We start from the raw sequence: 23,361 nt of genomic DNA on the forward strand, positions 1-23,361 counted from the left end.
GTAACTAAGTCCATTTACCCCTGTACTTTCACGCAAAAGTGCCAAGTAACTATTTGATGGTTCCAGTTTTCTGATGTTTTACATTATAAACAATTAACTGAGTATATAATTGGTTGATTAGGCAGCTATGACAATAATCTTTAGCTGCATCTTTTTAAAAAAGAAATGCTGCTTCTGGCCAGCTGCAATATTAAAATGCCATTTACAGAGGACCCAAGAGGTCAGAGGTCAGAGATCATGGGGCCCCTGGGTCTGTGCCCAGCAGGCCCATTCAGTAATCAGTCCATGCTAGTAATATTTTTATTTGAGTGACATTTTCAATGCAGGACTTTTACTTGTAATTAAGTTTTTTTTTAAAATTTGCAGTAAAGGATCAAAATTTCTCCACCTCTAACCTGTCACTATATTATACAGAGAGAGAGTAGAGAGAGACTTGGACAGGTGATTGGACCCCGCGGTGTCGCGCGCCACAGATGCGCCCGGCGAGCTTTCAGCGAGCACGAGCGTCCTGGGGTTTTTTTACGTGCACGCGAGATTAGGCTGCTCGCAGCAGGCAGCCGGTGAGAGTGAGGACACCGAGATAACGAGCACATCCTCGGCCGTTGGTCCGTTGAGTCGTCGAAGAGCTCCGGGAAGATGTCTGTGATGAGTCCTTACCGAAAAACCAGGAGCTAACGGCTGCTATGATCTCGACCGTTGGATGACAAGTTTAAAAGTTTTGCTTCGGACGGTTGTTTCTGAGCTGAGGGGATAAGCCGCCGAGAGGGACAGGTGTCCTCTCACGTCAACAGCCCTTCTCCCTTTTCCATCCCCCGCTGGACTGTAGTACGACCGGGGCTCGGAGTTGTCCTTTATTTTAATTAGTGTTCTTCTGTTTTTGCACAAAAGTGGACTTTTGTGAGCCATGTTGTGGACACGGTGGCTCGTCTTGCTGCTCTGCTGGGGGGCCACGAGCGGCGAGCAGCAGGCGGATGAGAGGGATGGAGCACAGGCAGAGGTCCGGGCGGAATCCCGGAGACAGCGGTCCCCTCCACCGGTGGAGCCCTTGGATTTTGGGTTTGTACCGGCGGCGGTTTATGGTACCCACGCTTACTACGAGCCAGGGGCCGTAGGGATCCTCTTCCACATGGTCCATGCTTTTCTCTACGTTGTTCAACCGAACTCCTTCCCCAAAGGTGAGATTATTACCTCCCCCTCCCCCCAATCCCTGCTCTTTTTTCTCCATCCCTCAACTCGTGTTCTGTTTCTTCTTCCCAGGATTTCTCTCACATGATGAGGGATACAGGAATATTATCAGCACTCCTGTATCTACTGAATACAAATTGTTATATCACTCCTGTTGAATTAGACCAATTTAACTTGTGTCTGTGCTTCTGGCTCTAACAGTTGCACCCAGTTCTGACCCAACAGATTTAATGACCTGCATTTCAGCTTAATTGCAAATGAGTTTTACTACTGTACTGTATTCTGTGTTATATTTGTGACACCAGAGATTTTAGATAGGATCACAACGATATTGGTTGGATAAAATAAAATAAGACAGATCTAAATTAATCCTGAGATAAGTTGTATACCACCCATACTCAATATATAGTATGTGTGTGGTAAAATAAAAGACACATTAATAATACAAAATAATAAAAAGAGAGGAAACATAGTGTATATGTATAAATAGAATAAAGGGAACTGCAAAGTACAAATAATGGGAATTACCTGCAATGAAAACTGCATAAAGGTGCATCTATGTTACAGTATGGCTGTTACTATGCAATACAGAAAGATGCACCAGTGTTATAGTATAGTATAGTATATAGTATATAGTATATAATGTTACAAATGTTACAAATTACAAGCATAGATATAAAGAATTTGGGTGGAAGAATGTATGATCTGTATCACAGTTTGAGGGGGATTACACTGCAAGCAAAAGATGTAATAAACCGGTGGATTGAGTTGAGCATGGTGCATGACATCAGTGTCTGTTTTAATATTAGATAGATAAAACTAAGGGTAACAAGATTATTATTGAGATAGAAAAGACAAAAATGTACATTTCTGCAATATGAAACCATTTATTTTCTGACATTCTGTCTAATTTTTGTTTATATCTTGTGAAATACTTAATATTGTCTGAATCCAGGTCGCTAAAAACCCTTCAAATGAAACACTCTTTGGACATGAACTGCTCACAGGTTATAACCTATCCAAAAAACACTCAAAATGTCAGAGACTGCAGTGGTAGGAATTATCTGCACATAAAATCTGTACTATAGCTTGGATGATTTAAAGCATGATGTCCTAAAAAACACTTCCCTCGTAGTGGCCCTAAAATCCTTCTGGGTCAGAAGAGCACGTGCACGTAGTGACTGCATGCACTGATGGCGTGTGCCTGTTGAGTCCATAAACCACTGTTATGAGCAGATTAATGGGATCAATAGCTGTCATAGCTCATAAGTGATCCTCTCTGGGCTCATGCTATAACATTACTGTGGTGATTTAAAGTTGATCAGGTCTGTCACATGATCAATACAAACAAAGTGAATGTTGCTCTCTTACGCCCCCCCCCTGCTGTCATAAAGTAACCCAGTGATGGATATATAAAATTAGACCCAACTAAAAACGGTTGGTTTGTGTGTATGTACAACTATGAGTGGTCACGTTGGAGGATGACACAGTGCAATAGGATTGAAGGTTTTAAGTTGCTGCCATTTTGGTGTGCAGGGTTAGGGACGCTGGCTGGGTAATCAATTAGCAGATCAGCGATTAGAAGAGGCTTTCTCAGTCACCTGCATCACTGCATAATACCTTAATCCACTGGACCATATGCTGCTACTGTAAGGGACTTTCCAGTATGATTCACCGTCACACACGCACAGGTAGAGACCACCTGGATGGTCTCCCACATCGGATGTCACATGTATGTAAAATCATGCATGTTGTTCACACACATCAAACACCCACACACAGACCTGAAAGCCTGTTACCATAACTGCAGCTGCTTATAAGGCATGAGGTTTGGCAGGTTCGATTTAGCTAAACTGCCAGGTACTCTGAGCTTTAAATAAATAATAAGCCAATTTTTATGTGGCAGCAACAGAGGCAAGGAAAGCTATTAAAAGCCATCAGTTTGAATACCCAAATGAATTAGTGTCAATTAGTGTTTTCTATATAATCATCATCCTCAACAATCATTCTGTGTGCATCCACATATATATGTCTTCATATATACAATCTTTGACACAAAAAATAAAACTATAAAGTATTAGTAAAGTTGAGTTTTAAATCTTAATTTAACATTTCTCATTATGCTAATCATAATAGCTTTGGGCAAGAACTTGTTTAAGTTTTACAAATAATTTACCCACAGTCACATTTTGTGATGTTTCTCTTTACCCTGTATGTTGTACAGGCACTCTAATGATTATTAATAGACAAATATTTTACTGTCTTTTCTTGCTATAAGATAACAGCACTGTTTGATTTTCAAACTACAGTATAAAAGTGGTTGTTATGTAGTAACTCCTGGATATGACTAGGTTAGTATAGCGTAATGAAAATTGATTATTAATACCATTTAATTGTTTCATTTAAATCAGTTCTTTATTAAGATGTAGCCCAAGCATAGGCATACTTTGTGTATGAGTTATGGACAGTAGTAATGTCTTGGATTCGGTTTCCCATAATTTTGTTGATCTATTTGCAGTTTGATGGCTCTTTAACCACCAAAGGAAACAGCTTTTGGATATATTGTAGATATGAGAACTGACAGAGGGAAAGTAACTACACTGGTCTCAGACTTTTGGATCCCGCTGTACATATAGCACTACACAATTCTGCACTCATTTAGCCTGAAATTAAAGTTAGAGAAGTACTTAATGCTTGTATTAAGTTTATAACATGTGGTCAGGTTGCTACACTAAAACTTATAATAGTTTTATAACATTTGTTTCATTTCTTGAAATATGTAGACTGATTATTTCTATCATACAAGTTTCTGTATCACTATTAAAAATTTACCTGTGTGCTTATGAATTTTTTTTCTCTTGTAAAGTGTGACTTACTTTTATCACCTGTTACCACCCGGCAACAAGCAAGTTATTTGCCTGGGATAAATATTACTTCATCATCCCAGTTAGCTGCTCTCTGGAAAGTTACTTTCAACTGTAGGAAACGGCTACACAAAGCGCTTCTGAATGAGCATGAAGTGAGAGCAATGCAAATACAAATTCTACTGCGGTTTTACTGACAAGGTTTGTGTCTCTTGCTCCTCCGGAAGAACAGAAAAGGATAGAAGGTTGTGCACTATACATGCTCATCTCATTTCATGTTTCCTTAGTGGTATATAGTGGTTTGTCACTTTGATACTGGTCTGGCCCTGTAACACAGTTGTCCATGGTTGTGGTTAGAGCTTAAGTTAGGTTATTGTTGATGAAGTGGTCACAGGTTGAGGTTAGGGCAATGGTTGAGTTGAGGTTAAGGTGGAGAAATACAAATCTAGGCTAGGGAGAGTGAGGAAAGGCAGTCGATGGATTGATCCTGTCAGATCACTTGGATTCTTTGAGGTTCCATCACAAGAATTAATCATTTAGTAATGTGGCACAAAATGCTGCCACAAATCCATGTTATTTTATTAATGTTATAAATATTTCAGGTCTCCAGTAGAGCTGTTTGCATCTGAGTGGTAACACATAGTGAAAGACTTGAGAGGGGACATCACTGGTTCATGACCAGTAGCTACTGAGTCATCCCTCGTTACAAATCTGTGTGAAGGTTGAATTTAGAGTGAAGAAGCATTTTGGGCTCTTTCACTGTGTGTGGAGTCTGGGTCTTCTTATCCCTCTGATACACACAGGGTAGATTAGAGGATTAGCATCAACAGGGCCAATGCTACCACTGTGCTGCTACCACAGCTACAGATGGCATTGTCACACACACACACACACACACACACACACGTTTGCAAACACATGGACTGGCACATACGTACACACACACACATACGTGTGTGCAAACACATGGACTAGCACACACACACACACACACACACATATTGAAAGTGGGTCATAGTCCTGGTGTTTGTCTGTTTGCCTTAATTACTGTGATTGGAAGTAGAAAGGCTGTTTATCAGGAAGCAAGTGTCTTAAATCAGATCACGCTCAAGAGAAACACAAATTAATTGTCTGATAAGGATTTTTTTTTTTTTAAATGTGAAAGACAAGGTGGAAGTTCCCCCAAAAACTCCACTATAAAACTTACATATCTCCATCTTACATTACAGCCATGCACTCCTGTTTTAAAAAATTTAAAGCAAGGCGCTTTTGGTGTTGTTCAATGGCAGACTGGACTGTGTCATACTGTGTCTCTTGTACAACTGAAATTATTAGATGATTGAATATTAATTGATCAACAGAACTGGGCGACAATATTTCATCAAAAATGTAAAAAATACTTACTGTTTCCAGCTTCTCTCATGAGAATAGTTGTTGCCTTAGTCTTCTATGATAGTAAACTGAGTATCTTTTGGTTTTGAACTGTTTAAAATTAATAAGCAGTTTAAATATGTCAACTTGGGCTTTGGGAAATAATGATGTGTATGTTTGACTTTTTTCTTTTTTTTAAACTTCTCTCTGTATGAAGAGTCTACTGCAAAAGGGGAAAAAGTTATTCCATGTAATCCTCTTAGTTGTTTTGCTCCAGCTCAAAGTGGTCAGTGTAACTTTCTTTAGCTTCTGCTGCCATGAAAATACATACAGTTCTTATAGTCTTATGTAATACTCAGTCAAACATACTGTATAGTTAGTACTTAAAGTAACATAAGCACTACATAACTGTGCTTTGGCAAAGCTGACATGACTTATGTCGTAATACTAACACCTTTTGAACTGCAGCCCTCAACTTCACCTCCTTTTAACAATGTGCCTTGGAATAAATATTGTGCCAAAAAGGAGTGACCCTGGCTCTTTTGAGTTACTGAATCACAATCTCACTTTGGCACCCCAATATTAAACTTGTTTCAAAACCATTTCAGTCAAGACAATGTCCATTCATATGATGCTTCAATAACTTCAAGTGCAGCATTGTGGCTCTATAAAAAAATCAATCTTATTAAAAGTAAGCATTTTGATATTCAATTTCAAGCTACAGGTGTTCTTTCAGTTTGCTAATACACTTCCAAAATCCATAATTCCAAAATCCATAATAATTTGTTTCAGCCCTCTGTGGTGTGTGTAGGTGACTGAGAGTGTTACTTTACTTTTGAGGCTTTTCATGTAAAAAGCAGCCGAGATGTTGTCAGGTTGCGTAATGGCCTCCAGTCCACACCTTCCAGTAATCTCTCAGAGCAGGTCAGCGTAGAGGATTGTGCTAGCCTATATTTACACTTAACGGTAAGAGGGTTGAAGGTTCTGACTTATTTATCACAACAGCAGCAGTGTTTGATGGTTAGCCTGATGTGATTAGCATGTATGGTCCTTCGACAGTGTTTCTTTTTTAGTTGTAAACCCAATTTTTGCTCCAGTTTGTTTGACTAGATCCAACTGTTTTATTTAAGCCCTTCAAAGAGTCAAGATGCACACAAAATGTCTAGTAACAATCCGTGGTACATGAAAAGTTGCTTTTATCACAAATACCTCTTTAGAAAAAAACACAAAAAACATGAAAATATCACGTTTTCTTAAGAGAAAACCTGTATATTTCAGTAAATCCATCGGTTGCTCTCCCTGACTGTTGCACTGTACACACGAGTTCATGTTGGGCAGTGGTCTGTTCATCCTTTCAGGTCTAATTCTGATAGTTGTTTATCCCCCCACCCCTCCACCCCTCTTCCTTTCGTTTGCTGTAGCTACCTCTTATACTGGGTCACTGAACTAAGCTGTCTAAGCTTAACTGCCCTCAGTGGCTAATGCTAACTAAGTACCTGAGCAACAACAGGTGGTATCAGATATGTGTTCATATGCTGCATCTGCAGAGTTAACAGAGATGTCTTCACCCGACGTGACAGTCTGAAATCTTCTCCAGTCGAACCAGATTTATTCACAGTAACGTACAGGTGCAATGATGGAAGAAAAGTAAGGCAGCGACTTCCCACCATGAGAAGAAGATAGTGTTAAGAGGATTATCCATATGGTCACAAAAGATATGCAAAATCACACTTCCTTTTCCTTTTACTCACCAGAAAGGCTCCCACATCTTTACCAAAAACTCTGAACACTGAAAACCTCCCACGATTTAGAGACAGTTTAGTTTGCTGCCAATCATTCAACAAAAGAAAACACATAAAAAACTAATTAAACACTCACAATATAATATGGTGGACTGTGTATACTAAACACATTTTGGGAGGATATTTGCCTTTGCTTTGATAGTAGTCAGTATAGAGAGGAAGTTAAAGCTGAAATGTGTTAATTAATCATTTAGGTGAAAAAAAAACTTGAAAATTAATCAGCAACTATTTTGATCATCAGTTTGTCTCAGGATTTGTTTCAAATGATTAAAAATCTCTGATTACAGCTTCTCAAATGTGAAGATTTATCACATATCATTGTAATGTGAATACCCGAGAAATCAAGGAAAGATGCCACCTGAGAAATTTTCATTATTGTTTGGCATTTTATAGACAAAATGGTTAACTGATTAATCAAGAGAATAAATTATAGATTCATCGGTAATGAAAATAATAGTGAGTTGCAGCCCTGTAGGAAATGTGGGATGAGAGAGAGAGGATGAATAAAAGTTTAGTATACACAGTATAGACATTAGTATAGCTTTAACTCACCTCATTTAACGGTGAGAAAAGATTTAGTCGCAGTACATTTTGTCTTCATGTGCTTTCTCACCTCACCTGAGGTCAGCAGGTGTGCAAGCAGAAGGTAGAACCAGACACTGAATGTCTGTGTGTATGATTGTTTGTGTGTGTATGTCTGTGTGTGTGTGTGACAGCTGTGTCAGCTTTTGCATGCTAAACTGGCCTCCATCTGTTAGTCGTGTGCAGTGGCACCTACTCTGCCAGTCTGAGAAGACTTGCTATGTGACAACATTACATTCTTAAAGGAAAAAAGAAGTGTAGACCTTTTGTTTTCTATCACCTCTGTCCATTTCAGCAACTTCTTGTTCCTTTTGGTCCCATGTGAGAGATCTGACACTTTTCAGACTCATTTTCTTTACTGTCTGTAGCTTCAAGCAACTAGTGCTCAATGTTCATATGCTGTGTATCGCATAAATGTCTGCACATACATTTGTTGGTAATTTCCACTGTAGATTTACACACATGCATTTGTACGTAATAGTTATATTTGTTACTGTACGTGTCAAATGTTACATATATACAGTTTAGGGCTGCACGATATGCAAAAAAAATCATATTGTGATTGCAGATATTGCGACATGTGATTGCGATTTCAGTTGGAATGGTTGTTTTAGCATTTTATTTTCACTGAAAACGAAAAACGTTGATGTGATTCTTATTGGCTTTTGTACCAAACAATCATGATCCTTTACGTATGGAGAACAGGATTTGCGCGAACAATGCACAACAATATTGTGACACATTTTACCTTTATCAAAAAAATTGCAGCTCCTGCGATTTGGATATTGCACTCGGCCATATTGCGATTTCAATTTATATTTCGATTAATTGTGCAGCCCAAAGGCAGATACATTTCTAAGGCAGATGCATTTATATTTGTGTGCATGCGTGCAGGTGTTCTTGTTAGTGTGTGTGAGAAAGAATCTGTGTTTACCTGCTGAGTAACAGTCTGGGTGAGTCACCCTCCAGGTAGGCTTAGTGCTGGCTGACCTATATAAACACACAGACAGCTGGACTGAACTGCAGCGCTCGTTGGCGAACTACACAGCCCAGACAACTTCCGCAAAACACACAGCTGTTAGATATATGAGAAAATATAGCCGCAATACTATCCTCGGAAATTAAAAATGACTCTACATAATCTGTGTTGTCTCCTTGTGAATAGCTAAATGGATTTTTTCATTCCAGTGTAGCTTGTCAGATGTTATACCGGAAGTTGATTTGATTGTCTATAAATCTGGTTCATTAGTCACCTACAGCCAGCTGTACTACCTGTAACACTATTGCACAATGAATTATTATTTTGCAGCATAGTATCTGCAAACTGAACTTTGTGTATTTAAGTACTAATCTATATATATATTTATTATTTTTTTCAGATCTGATTGTTAAAGTCATTCAGCAAAACATGGGGGGAATCAAAATAGAAGAATGGAGAAAGGTACGTTTGGGTACTATACCCATCTAACACTGGTGAATTAACATTGATATTTTAAGTGAAGCCTGTCATTTAACACCTTTGAAAGATAATCTTGCAAATTGAAAAAAAGAAATTTCATTTTAGATATTTTAAATCCTTGTGTGCCATTTAAAGAAAATGATCACAAACCTTCACAGAAATAAAGGCTTAAATACTGTACTTAAGATTCATCACAGTGAGACTCACAATGTGATCATATCATGTCATAATGCTAGGAAGATTTTTTTTTTAGATCCTTGTTTGAATTTAATTTACAAATTTTACCCTTTTTTATGTCTTGATGTTGCCTTCACGTCCCTCTTTTTATTACTAATTACTAATCTCTTGGCTGTCACACTGACCTTGTTATGTTTGTCTTTGTTTTCCTCTTGCTGCGGCTTTGTGTGTGACTGTTTATTTGTGTGTGTGTGTGTGTGTGTGTGTGTGTGTGTGTGTGTGTGTGTGTGTATATACACATGCGTTTGTGTTTTTGGACACGAATGCGCACGTGCCATGGTGTTACAGCCAGAAAACGTCGTCCTGTTGCTACAGGTAAACTCCTCATCGCACTGTTCTAAATCTTCAATTCACACTACAATTTTCCCCCACTTGCAAAAATGATGAATAAGAATTAATGATTATAATAATGATTGGATGAATCCTGTCCCCCTCCAGTGGATCTACTACGAGGCTGGATTCCTCATATGTGGGACCATCGGTATTGTGTTCGTGGTCCTCACCCCCATCATAGGCACATGTTTCTGTGTGTGTCGATGCTGTGAGAACTGTGGAGGGGAGATGCACCAGAGGCAGAGGAAGAACGCTGACTGTCAGAGAGGTTTCTACACTGCCTCGCTCATCGCCACCTCCATCTTCATCATGTGAGTCTTCTCCTATCATCATCGTGATTCTACTCTCACTGTTTGCATCTGGGATTACTGCAGTTTTATGAGCTGTTAGAAAGTGTGAGACTCCAGTTGCGTCTACTGTACTTGTAGTCGCCTCATTCAGCTGCAAAAACTAAAAGGAAAAACATATATCTGTTGGCATGCATATATTGTATTTTCAGATATACAGCAGAAAGAGAAGCATGATACCACACCAGTATGTATGTAAACCTGAGACCGTACACTATACTTACAGTATGTGTTCTGAACTTTAACCCATCTTCTCACTAAAATCCATTGTGAATACATAGAGATATTTTACTGACTAAATAGTGTCACTATAATTGTCAATTGCAATGTGTTTTTATTAGAAGACAGGACATAAAGAGCTTCTTTGAAATAATCCCCTTTCCACCCAGGACACTTAAAGATAAAACATATACTACAACAGTAAAAGTACCTTTAATCATGTGAATCAATATGTTACTTCAAGTACCAAAAAAGAAAAAGAAAAGTTATAAGGATGCTAGTGTTTGCAAGTTGATAAAATAAGTAATAAAAGGTTGTTAACTAGACATCACTGCAATTAAAATGGTTATAATGTGAATATGAAATCAGAGCAGACCAAATACACCGTCACAATTAAGCCCTGGTTACGCAACGGATGTACATACATGATGTACTGCACACATTTTCATTTATTTGCATTGTTAACTTTATTAGAAATAATCAGAATTTTATTATCACTGTATAGAATAGAAAACAGATTTCATATTTAGATGAAGTGTCGGTGTTACAAAATGATTTTTTTTCCTAATTGATTATAAATTCAAGGGATGTATATCTTGTTCATCTTTTTGAAGCACTGTTTATGCATGTGTATGTTTGTTAATATGTGGGCTGTTCACAACATATGTACACACAAACACACACACACACACACACACACACACACACACACACACACACACACACACACACACAATCACATACAGACTGGGACATGCATTCATTGCTCCTGCTCTGTGGAAGAGGCAGGTGCAGGGTCAGAGCAATACGATCCGAACTGTGCAGGACAGTTAAGTGTTACTGATATCACTTGGCTGACTGTGAGAGGCCTCTCTGTCTGAATGACTGCTTTCACATCACAAATGCTCACCCACACACAAACACACAAATGCACATATGGGCATCTGAGGCACTTTGTGGCCATTTGAAGATGAGGCGATACCATTTGTCATCATTTTCATGCATTTCTCTGTTTTTCCCTCTGGTGGTTTTTGTCTTGTCTAGCTCAGCCTGTGTTGTTGAAAATCTCAAGGCAAGTCTAGGCAATAAGTCAAGTCTCTTTGCTTAAGGGCTTGCAGTGTAAAAGAGCTCAGGAATTTGGCAGGTAAAACCTTAAAACACAACAGTAGGATTCTTGCCATCATTTTTCAAAGAGGAGGAATAATATTCAGCCAAAATCTCATCAAAATAATGAATAATGAATAAAAGCTTCATCATCCTTTTTCAGTGAACGACATTGAATTGTCACAGCATTATCTTACTCTACTATACTGAATTTGATATAATAGATTCATCTGACAATATATCACAGAATTTAATGTACAATGTTGAAGTGAATCCAGAAAAAAATATCTGTCATTCATTTTCCTTGTTAAATCTTAATCACAGGTAGTAGGAGGAGGCAGTTGATTTAAAATTTAAAGCTTACAAGGACATTAGAAGTAGATTTTTTTTAAACAGGTTCAATATCACTAAGGTTGCCCTAATAAGGTGTACATTCGTTGAGTGTAAGTCATGCTTTCAGAAATCCTTTCAACTTCATCATCTGGTAACAAAGACAGGTGTGCATCGAACAAAAACTCCTGAATGTGAATATCACAATTTTTTGAATCATCAGTGAGTGACTTTAGAGACCCCTGCAGCAGAAATCTATCTGTATGGAGCCACGCTGCCCTCTGCTGGTGAATAATGGTCAATATAACATTTTACTGATGCTGCCTGTGTTTTTATGTTTGTTTGTGCATGTGTATGTGTGTGTGTTACAGTTTGGGAGTACTTATTGCCTATGCTGCGAACCATAATATCAGCACCCAGATCAAGAGCACTCGCCGGTTCATCAATACCAACATGAGAGACCTGAAGACATTTGCTAACAACACACCTGCGGTAAGCACGGATACACACATACACACACAACAAAACAAAAACACATACACATTTTTAGTACTGTTTTATATTTCTGTTTATTTGTGTTTTCTGTTGCAGCAAATTGAATATCTGACAGCCCAGTACACCACAGCAAAGAACAAAGTCCTGTCTGACCTCGACAGTAAGTGAACCCAGACTGTTTACATACAGTATTTGTCTAATGTCTCCCACTTCGTTTGCCTGTAGCTCCTTATGTTTACAAAGCAGTGTACAAGTTGTGTAGTGTTGTCATAAAACCCTTCTGATCATTCTGTGTCTCTTGATAGACATTGGACCGCTGCTGGGTGGGAGGATCCACAGTCAGCTGGAGAAAGAAGTGGTTCCATCACTGGACACTGCCCTGCGCATGGCAGGAGGTAACACCCTCTCTGTATTAGCTTTCAACACGACCTCCTGTTGAGCTCACACAGTTTAGACATACAGTCGTATCACAATGCAGTATGGAGGGTCATAAGCTGAGACACTGTCTCCTGATTGTGATTTCAAAATTCAGGGATAAGTCCCTTTAGATGAACGATTTTTGGAACTTATAAAAGCTCTTCTTCTTCTATTTCAAAGACACAATAATACAGAATAATTTAAATGTTATAATTAGCTGAAATTCTCAAGCACGCTCTAATGGTGATACAGTTGTAACATACCTAATTTAATCATGGATTTTGTGAATTGTTGCTTCACTTATTAGGTATTGCTTTAACATGCAGCTTCCTCTCTTGTGGGTTTATTGCTACAGAATCCTGATGTGTCTTTTAAGGACATATTCTCACCATTTTTTAAACTTTCTTTTCCCCCTTCTATCCCCTCACATTTCTTTTTATCTAAAGCAAAAGTTGAGAATGCCATCAAAGGTAATCAGAGCTGATGTGGATTCATTGGTGCAATGCTCATGGCTTTGTGTTAATGGATTCCAAGTGTTAGAAACAGATGCTGATCCTGAACCACTGTTTCCTGTTGTAAACTGTCTTTTGCTGTGGTTTTCCTCTGTGGGTTATTGATCTGTGGTCAGTGTAATCTGTGTTATTGTAATAATATTGATAGTTCTGTGGTGTATGTACATACGTGAGGCTCAATCCTTTGACAATACAAAACAACACGCTTTTGTGTATTATTTTTTGCAAAAGTATAAAAATTGCAATTTTATTTATACTTTTTAAAGTTACATAATTGCTAAATTTTTGTCTCCATCCTTCCTCTGTTGTTTCTCTAGCCATGCGGGAGACCAAAGAGGCCCTGGAGAACGTCAGCTCCTCCTTGGAGGTACTTCAGGAGGGGACAGGGAAACTTCAGGCCAGTCTGTCAGGGGAGCGGGCCTCTCTGTCCAACACCCTCTCCGATCCTGCCTGCACAAACGGAGCCGTGTCTCACACCTGCAACACCATCCGATCCACGCTGTCCCAGCTGGGAATCAACGCAGACTTCTCAAGGGTACCAAGGAATCAAAACCTAAAAATGAATGTAAATAAGCATTTTAGTTTACAACATTATCTCCATATTTACTTATCTTCCCACTTTCTCACTCTCTGCCTTTAAGCTCCCAGATGTCAGTCTAGCCTTGGCCAATATCAATGCAGTCCTGAAAACAGATCTCAGCAACATTGTACAAAAGGTTAGTCTCTGTCTCCTGTTTACCATGCTCCTCGTCACCCAATTGGCACTTTGCATTGGAGTGCAATCTGTATCTGGATAAATAAAAACGTGTTATTGGTAGCTGTAAATATACACGTGGAATCTGAATTTAATCAGATCAGCTTGCATTGCGATCTGTTGTCATACAGCTATAAATGCAATCCGTACAGCATGAGTACAATTTTAAGAAAAAATCCCCCATCAAGTTGAAAGATCACCTGATTTCACCTCTTCCTGTTATCTCAGGAAAGCCCAGCAAACGCTACAAGTAGAAGCAGTAACTTGCAAGTCAGCTTCAACTTGAACTTTATTGTCCTCAAGAGGAGATTTGACTTGTTGCCAGGTGAAACATAAAACATACAAACACTTGAGCACAAAGACTAGAGAACATGAAACATGCAAAAATATTAAAAAACACATGAAGCATCAATCGGCAGTGATCATCCTCATATTGGTTACACCAGAAACACGTCATAAGCTGAGTGTTTATTGATAACAGTGTTCCCACGCAAAAAAAAAATTAAAAAATGAATGACACCCTCCATGGTGTAAAAAGGGGCCTCAGTTTCACCCACCACCTTCATCCTAAACATACCCTTTATGTCTTTAATCAACTTTTCTCTCTTTCTTTCCACTTCCAGGGTTACTCGTCCTTTAATGACACACCAAAACTGGTCAAAGAACAAACTAAAAACATTGTCTCAGGTAAATAAGTGTATATATACCTTACATATATGTATTTATTTGACCTAAAACACATTAAGCTGTATTCCCTCTCTTCCTGAGATTCGATCTGAATGTAGTATTTTCACTTTTATATTCTTTTTTCTTTCACCTTCACCTGCATACCTGTGGATGATGAAACCACAGCTCTTCCTCGTAAGTCCTGTTTTGTCCCCTTTCACTTTTCCCCTTTCTCAAGTTTCTCCGGCCTTCTAGCTGATATTGGGAAAAAAATGTATGCATTTGTGTCCCTTTCTGAATTTTTATTTGTCTTTTTGTTTGTATGTGTGTAGGAGTAAAAGGTATGCTGGATAAGATTGGCACAGAAATCAGCAGCTTCTCCAAGATGTTCCCAGTGGAATCCTCTCTGGCCAATTTCACCATTTTCCTCAATCAGGGACAGAAGAACATTGAGTCCTTTTACCCACAGGTTGACCAAATGGATTTCTACAGGTTTGTGCATGTGTTTTTCTGTGTAAACATCTTGATCAGATGTTGGGAACAAAAATCTGTCACATTATGGGGGCAATAATTTTGCTCCCACAAGATTAACTTTTAGGGCTTATAGCAACTATTCTGGATCATTTTTTTATAATAAGAATGTATCAAATTACAAAAACAACGTGACTGTGTCAAAGATGTTTCTAGTGATGAACATACAGAGAATTATCACCTGTATTTGCAGCTCCCCTTGACCAAAAATGGCTAAAAGACAATGAATATTTGACTTATGTTCATCAGGTGGCCAGAAACTTGACTCCAAATGAATCATAATGTAACTGGAGGGTGTGTAAAGAAGCATCTATTTGCTAACAACGCTGATGGTATGTGTGTTTGTGCCGCAGGTGGATCGGCTGTGTGGCTGTGCTTTGCATGGTCGTCTTGGTCCTGGCCTTCAACATCCTCGGACTGCTATGTGGTACTTGTGGCTACGACAAGCAAGCTACACCTACAACGCGAGGATGCCTTTCAAACACCGGCGGCAACCTGCTAATGGCGTATGTAACCAAGGCAACAGTGCAACACTCAAACTAAAATGGAGAGGGAAGACCACAGCAGATATTTTGTCTTTCTCATGGCAGACATTTTCGTTAGGTATACCAGTGTTTTTCCTGCCATCAGAAGACAAAATATCTGCTGTGAGAAAGGTTTATTAGTTTAGCACATACACCCATTAAAATAGATAATGAGGGAAATATAAGACAGTTAGTGACAAGGATTGACAAGGAGTTTGTCAAATCCTGAGGGTAAGAGGTAAGAGATGGTTAAATATGTCTTTTGGAGAAAAAGACAGTGTCAACAATCAAACGAGTAACTTACAGAAACTGCAACATTTGAATTTTTTGGTAAAACTTTATTTGAACTGTCGGAAGCTTATTTTAATTTTCAAAAAGTAGATGTTTAACATTTGTTTCATCTCTCCTCAGACAACGTCACTATGTACTAGAATAATATCCATAGATTTGATTTCATACATCAATGAATATCACCTGAGATGCAGTCATCTTGTTACAGACTCATTATAGTCGATTGATAGGACGGTCTAAATAAATGAAATGAGGCTAAAGTTAAGTTATACTCACCCTCATGTCCCACAATTTACCATTTTTGTAGCCTTGTCCCTGCTGAATAATGCAGTTTGCAGGAAACAGAATAATAAGATCACTGATGTTACTGATGTACTCTCTGTCTCCTGCTCTTTCAGTGGAGTGGGCTTCTCTTTTATCTTTGCCTGGGTGCTGATGGGCATTGTAACCACCTTGTTTGTTGTTGGCGGCAACGTGGAGAAGCTGATGTGTGAACCACTGGCTAACCGACAGCTGTTCAAGGTACTGAAAACAATCTCTCTTCCTTCCTGAATCGTCTTATTTTCACTCTCCTCTCTGCCTCTCTCTGTGTTTACCTTGGAGAGAGTTTTATCTGAGCAGGATAGTATTACATAACAGACAAGACTGCTGCTCTGTGCTGATGAATATGCGTGTGCGTGTGTGTGTGTGTGTGTGTGTGTGTGTGTGTGTGTGTGTGTGTGTGTGTGTAGATTATAGATACACCATTCCTGGTTCATCCCGCCAAGAAGAACTTCCTTCCTGGGATGCTGTTCCAGAACCCAAATATTGACTTGACTTTGGGAAGCATGTACAGGTAACATGCCACCAGCTAATGCACACGTACCGTACATAAGGGTCAATTATGTTTTATTTAACAGCGAAGGACCTGATTGGTTGAAATTTGCTTATTGAACATAAGGATATTCAGTGTTATTATGCTGTATTTGTCCTACAGGGATTGCTATGAGAACAACGGTCTGTATCACGCTCTGCAGCTGGAGACCATGTTCAACATCAACTCCTTCCTCAACAGAACTGTGGTAAGTGGGCGGCCGGGTGGCAGAGTGGTTAAGGGCACCGACTCTGGATGTCAATGTCCCTGTTATTAGTCCCAGTTTGGGGACCTTTGTTGTGTGCCATTCCCCATCTCTCTGCCTTTGTTTCCTGTCATCTCTCTGCTATTTCCTGTCAAATAAAGACACAAAAATTCCCCAAAAAATACTTAAATAAAAAAATAAAAAAAACTGTGATAAGTGTCAATTTACCGTGTAGATAAAAATCCGTGTTGTTGGAGCTAGATAAGTGACAACGTGGTAACTTGTGTGTTTTGCTTGTGTGTTTCGCCACAGTACAACAAGGATCTGGCCAATGTGTTTGAGAGTGTGCAGGTGGACCTGCAAGACATTTCACTGCTGGAGCAGGCCGGCAGAGACAGCCTCATCAACTTCGCCAACTCTGGAATTGGACAGATTGACTATGAGACATACCTGGCTGAGGTAATCTGTGTGTGTGCACTTGTATCACAATCAAGGGGGCTGAAGTCACACATTGAGGGGACTCACCTCCCATGTGGAGACAACAAAAGCTGGCCCCCACAATGTTTACCATTTACGTAAAGGCTAGCATTTGGTTTGAGGTTTAGGTTAAGGTTAGAATTACACTTAAGGTAATGCCAGGAAAAACTTCCAGAAAATGAATCTAAATCCATACAATGTCCTCATCAGTGACAAAAACAAGTATGTGTTTTTGTGTGAAGACTAAACAAGACTGTTTGTGTATGTATCTGTCACTCCTCAGTGTCAAGGTCATTAGAATAAATGTACATCATCTTCACTTTTATTAAACTTTTAAAAAACCTTCCAACAAAACTAAAATTTACATAACTAAAAACTGAAAGATGTACAACATAAGGATATTAACCCTGCTTCATCTTGTTTTAGGTAAATAAGGGAGTCACCCTCGTGGATCTCCTGTCTTTCTCTACTGACCTGGAGGCTCAGGCTGACCAACTGGTAAGTCTCATCATAACAGCTGTTATTGTCCAGGAGTTGATAACAGTTTTGTTTTTAAACTTGGAGGAAATCTCTGACAACCAGACACAGTTACATCACTCATTGCTGTCCAAACTATACATGTCCCATGCGTCTTTAAATGGCACATGTACAGAGAGATTAGTGTGCGTATGTATTTGTAAGAAAAGAAAGAATAATAAATCACTTTTTTAATATTCATTACCTGAAGAACCTGAAGATTGTACTGTAAGTTTTGTAGGAACTCAATGTGCAACAGCAATAAAGTCACGTGTCTTCAACTCTTTATGTTTGTGTTTGTTCGTTTACAGCCGCGTGGTGCTCTGGAGAACGCACTTAAAGGACACGCCAGCAGTATCAGACAGATTCACAGAGATCAGGTGGTGCCCTTGGAACAAGCGATGGTAATCACCTCTCCCACAACACAAACACAAACAATACCAATACCACACTCAATTAAACACCTACACTATGCACAAGCAAATATACACACTCTCATCTCCAGTTAGTAAATTAACATACAGTTTGTCTTTACGAAACTCCTATAATAGCACAAACTATTTTATGCCTCAGCGTACTGTTTTCAAAAATCCCTGCATGAAAAATAACTGTAAAATACATATCACACAAATTACATTCAAAAATCAACAAACTATCAAAATAGTCCAAACAGTCACTGTTAGAGGTAAAAGACATAACGGTTATAAAAGTGTCTTTTTTTGCTTGTCCCCTCAATGTTCTTTCTTTTTTTCTCTTCCTCCTTTTCTTTCATAAAATGGTGACAGAAATATGTCAGAGCGCGGGTAAGCCGCTGTTGATGCACGGCACAATGACAGTGTGTTTTCTGTGTGTGTTTGCTGTAGCAACGTGGTTCATGTTGTGACAGCAGTGGTGTGACGTGACAGAGTATTTGTAAATGAGCACTCAGACATTTGAACGTGCATTTGATTTGTTTGTTTAACCATCGGTGTTGTTGTCCTGTCACACAGAGTACCCTGAGCCAGAGCATCAAACAGCTGCAGAGGACGTCCAGCGAACTGCCGGTGAGAAAACACACTGACAGCAACAGTGTTGTAGCATACTAAACAGCATGCTAAACACAATCAGGTTCTTAACTGATACACATACACATCCAGTTCAAATGAATATTTCTCTCTCTCAGGTCAAGGTCACTAATATCCTGAGTGCCATCGATGCAGCAGAGTACCTCATCACTCATAATGCCTCCCATGTGGTGAAGCAGGTACAAGACTTTATGGCAGATAAAATACTTTGTCAGCCTTATATAAGTGTGCTCATATGATCTGATAATATGGAGTATTATACAGATAACCAGTGTTTGTAATCCTTCTTTGAATTAGGTATAAATTAATGACATGTTTGTTCAGTGTAAAGATTTCCTAACTTTCTAACTAACTCTGTTGGTTTATAGGAAACAAAGGGCTACATACAGAGCTTGGTGGGATACTTCAAACAGTACACAGACTGGGTTAAAAACTCTGTGAGTATTCTCCTAATTTTCTCCGTCGTTTTGAAGGTCATGGGTCAATTTGCAGCTGGGACAGTGTCAGCGCAGGAAAAGTGTGCACAAACTCAAAGGAAAAGCGTTCATCCAGTGGCGGATTTACTGTGTAGTTAATCACGTTGAATGAACAACACAACTCTGGGGATTTAAACAAATTGCAGTAAATCACAGGAGCCGTAGCTATTTCCTGATTATAACCAAACTTTGTAACAGTGCAAGAAGCCACTTTGATTTAATTTGAAGTGTGTAATGAGAAGGTTGAGGGGAGATCAGGAGATGAGCCAAAAGGAACTGAGATGTTCACAAATGTCCACGCTCAACGAGTTCTGGTTTCACATTTGATGTCATTCATATCAACACTGTAATCTATATTCTGGGTTTTTTAAGTTATATACTGTATGTGTTTTTCCCTGCAGTTGACAGCAGAGGTGGCGCAGTGTAAACCCATCAGTAACATTGTGGACAGCATGGAGATCGTAGCGTGCAGCTTCATAGTCGATTCAGTGGTAAGAGTGGTTAGCAGTGTGTGTGTGTGTGTGTGTGTGTGTGTGTGTGTGTGTGTGTGTGTGTGTGTGTGTGTGTGTGGCTGGCAGGCTGCTGAGGTGCACCATTGCCCAGTCGTATGTGCAGTTCATGTTCCCTACATGTGTCAGGATTTCAACTGAAAATATAAACAGCTCTTTGACGTTCTGAGGGAGCTCTGGGTTTTGCAACCACACATATGAGAACAGTAAGTCCTCAAGTCTCTGACACACTTACTCGTACACACTGTGATGGGACAGAGTCTGTTTTGAGGCAGGGCTGGGACTTGCATGCACATAGGTTCTTCACTGTTTTTACCCGCAGCCCTGAGGAATTGTAAAGTTTAATATTTACTTATTAGCCATGCATGTGAGTTTGTGAGGGTTTAATGAGAGCTCAAACAAGCCACAGACTGTGAGCAATATAAACAAGAATTTATATATCAGGGCTCCAGCAACTCCAGCAGTTGTGCATGTGTTTTTATTTATATATACTGCCCTGTATATGCACATTTTATACTATTTGCGTACATGTCTTGTGCGAAATGTAGCAGGACAATTCTGAATGGCTGCAACTATAACTGTTTCACTGTATTAGTATTCTTTCTGATACATCGTTTAGTCTACAGCTGAAAGTATTTGTCAATTAATCCATTAGTCAGTCAACTGAAAAAGTAATTGGAAACTATTTTGGTAGTCGATTTGCTGCTTCCAGCCGGTCAAATCTGATTTATTTGTCATATATGATCTTAAACTAGATAACTTTTGGTTTAGGACTCTGTTGGTTGGACAAAACAAACAATTCGAATATGTCACAGCTCTGGAAAATTAGTTTTATTTTTATTTTTTTTTACTATTATGACATTTTATAATTAAAACAACTAATTGGCATGTAAAATAATTGGCAGATAAACTGTTAGAAATAATAAAAAAATAAAAAATCATTGTTAGTTGCAGACCTAGTTTTGTCTTTGTAAACTTAGCAAATAATAAGACATACTAAAGGTTATATATTTCATTAACACAAAGTAACAAACCTACACATTTGAGAGCAAATCTTTAGATATTTACCATTTTGGCTTGATTTAATAATCAATCTAGCACTAGATATCTGTTTTAAAGATGTACGTCAATTTCCAAGGTCAACTTTTAAGGAAAAATTACGGGTAAATGTGTTTTTCAGAACACATTCTGGTTCGGTCTGGGAGGCTGCTGCATCCTTCTGATCCCCAGTATCATCTTCTCCATCAAACTGGCCAAGTATTACAGAAGGATGGACACAGAGGACGTCTTTGAAGAGTGAGTTCAGACAACACACATGCACATTTAGGACATGTAGCCAAAGAATGATAATTCTTTAGTTTTACTCTTAGCTCTCAAAATCCTCTCTGTTGTAGATCAAAACAAATTAATGAATCGTTCTCTTCTCTCTTTCCTTCTGTCATTATTTGCTTCGATTCTCCTATTTTTCCCTCATGTTATTTCCGCTCTCTCCAGATCTTCTTACCCGTGGCTTGTTGCACTTTGATGTGCGTCTTTTCGTCCTCTCTCACATGCCCACTCTTTTTTTCTTGGTATGGGATACTTCCTCTTTGGATCTCTTCTTTCTCCTCACTCTTTTCATCAGAAATCACAAGCATAATCTTGTGTCTCTTTGCATGGATCCTTGTTTCATCGTCTTCCCTCACGTCACTTCCTCATTATCGACTTCATTTCCGTCGAAAGTGACGCTCTCCGAGGATCCCGCCATCCTCGTTGCTTTCACTAAAATCTTACCATTCTCTTTCTCACCTGTCCTCCCTCGCTCTTGTGTTACAGTTTGGGTAATACAGGTAATCATGGTGAACAAGTGTGCGATATCCATGGAAACCTCTCTGTGGTCAGGTACGAGTTGTACTTACCAGATCTGTTTGCTTGCATGCTGAGGTATTAATTGGTGGAGGGATATTCGTCTGTAGAAGACAGAACTAAATGTGCTACATGAGATTTTTCCACAAACGTTAAACTTATAAAGAATTCCCCATGTGTACGTGTGCATGTGTTTGGATGGGTGCGTGTGTGTGCACGTGATGTAGCTCCCCCTATTACGACACTCTGACTCGGTTCCCTCGGGCCTCTGCTCCTCCAAGCTACTCCGACTGGTGACCCACAGGAGCATTCTCCCCGTTGAAGAGGTATTGATTATTGGTTACATATAACCATCCACTAACCCACTTCTAACTGAAGTAACCATCTAACAACCACCAGCCATTCAATCATCACTAGTCTGACTTTACCCAGGAGACTGTGAGTGATATTTCACCGTCTTTCCGCTGTGTTTCATCCGTTCCTCTTCTTCAACCTTCATCCATCACCATTGTTTCTTTTAACTGCTCATTCAAACAACTGGACTCATCAAGGAGAAATCACTCATGATTTAGGCTCAAAGCCTCATATCCATCTGACACCCCTGACGCCCTGAAATATTAGTAAATATAGAATTCTTTTATATTTATAGCTTTTCACACCGAAGTTAATTTTACAGTAAATTTACAGTTTACAGTAAATTTGCACAATTATTCCTTGCAGCTATTTGACTTCGATGGTCAGTGATGTTTTAAAATGGTATGGTATCATATTTTGACCAAAGTCTATCATCCACCTGAACAATAACAATCATGTTGCAGATGTAGCACAGATTTCATCTGGAATTTGTGTTTGCTCTATCCATCTACAACCTTGATAAATGTTAAAGGCAGGAATCAAAAAGGGTCATACTACTGAGTTTTTATTTGCCTTTGAGTCAAACTAACGCGCTGGCTTTTCTAGAAAAGCCTCTGGGTCTTAAGCCTGGGGGAAAATAAAGCTGTTGATAAACCCAGAGCTGATTTTATTTTTTCTTTCTCTGCAGCGGACAAGAGAACTGGAACTGAGCTTTTCCTCATGGTAAATGTTCTTCTGTTTATTCTTTTTCTCATCGTCACTCAGTAAAAAAAGAAAACCCACTGCAGGACAGAGCGCGGGTTATTTCTGACATGGCCTTTCTCTTTTCCAGGACCACTGGACTTTCCATCTTCCCTACTCAGATCTTGTAACACTTCCAAGGACAAAATGGAAGAATGACAACAATCAGGAACTGTGTGAGGCCCCCCCCCCCCCGTTACCCCTTCAAGCCATTTGACAAAGACCTCTGATGCCAGCCAACTGTAATTTATCTCATACATCCCAGCATCCAGTCAGCAGCACCACAGCAGTCCTTCTA

At 39.1% G+C, this 23,361-nt stretch overlaps 1 protein-coding gene across 1 annotated transcript; it reads left to right on the top strand.

Annotated features, from left to right (window-relative positions):
- Positions 1–600: 600 nt before the first annotated feature.
- LOC111216586 (prominin-1-A-like) lies at positions 601–22,283 on the top strand. Its single transcript, XM_022738137.1, has 27 exons — positions 601–1,175; positions 9,184–9,245; positions 9,789–9,815; positions 9,939–10,144; positions 12,205–12,325; positions 12,425–12,488; positions 12,634–12,723; positions 13,192–13,215; positions 13,575–13,792; positions 13,899–13,973; positions 14,635–14,698; positions 14,864–14,872; positions 15,010–15,169; positions 15,562–15,714; positions 16,422–16,545; positions 16,755–16,858; positions 17,000–17,084; positions 17,394–17,540; positions 17,985–18,056; positions 18,386–18,478; positions 18,860–18,877; positions 19,064–19,117; positions 19,237–19,317; positions 19,507–19,575; positions 20,016–20,105; positions 21,304–21,419; positions 22,196–22,283. Exons 1-27 carry the CDS (start codon positions 905–907, stop codon positions 22,263–22,265), a joined length of 2,667 nt encoding a protein of 888 aa, XP_022593858.1. The 5' UTR covers positions 601–904; the 3' UTR covers positions 22,266–22,283.
- Positions 22,284–23,361: the final 1,078 nt, after the last annotated feature.

The sequence above is a fragment of the Seriola dumerili genome, unplaced genomic scaffold, assembly GCF_002260705.1.
Source record: "Seriola dumerili isolate Sdu_G_001 unplaced genomic scaffold, Sdu_1.0 BDQW01000035.1, whole genome shotgun sequence".
NCBI classification, from domain to species: Eukaryota; Metazoa; Chordata; class Actinopteri; order Carangiformes; family Carangidae; genus Seriola; species Seriola dumerili.

Bases quoted from the DNA above. Each gene is read 5' to 3' on its own strand.
- LOC111216586 (XM_022738137.1), top strand. From the start codon at position 905: ATGTTGTGGACACGGTGGCTCGTCTTGCTGCTCTGCTGGGGGGCCACG. The intron at 12,489-12,633 runs GTAAGTGAACCC...GTCTCTTGATAG, and splicing joins AGTCCTGTCTGACCTCGACA to ACATTGGACCGCTGCTGGGT. The intron at 19,318-19,506 runs GTACAAGACTTT...GTTGGTTTATAG, and splicing joins CCTCCCATGTGGTGAAGCAG to GAAACAAAGGGCTACATACA.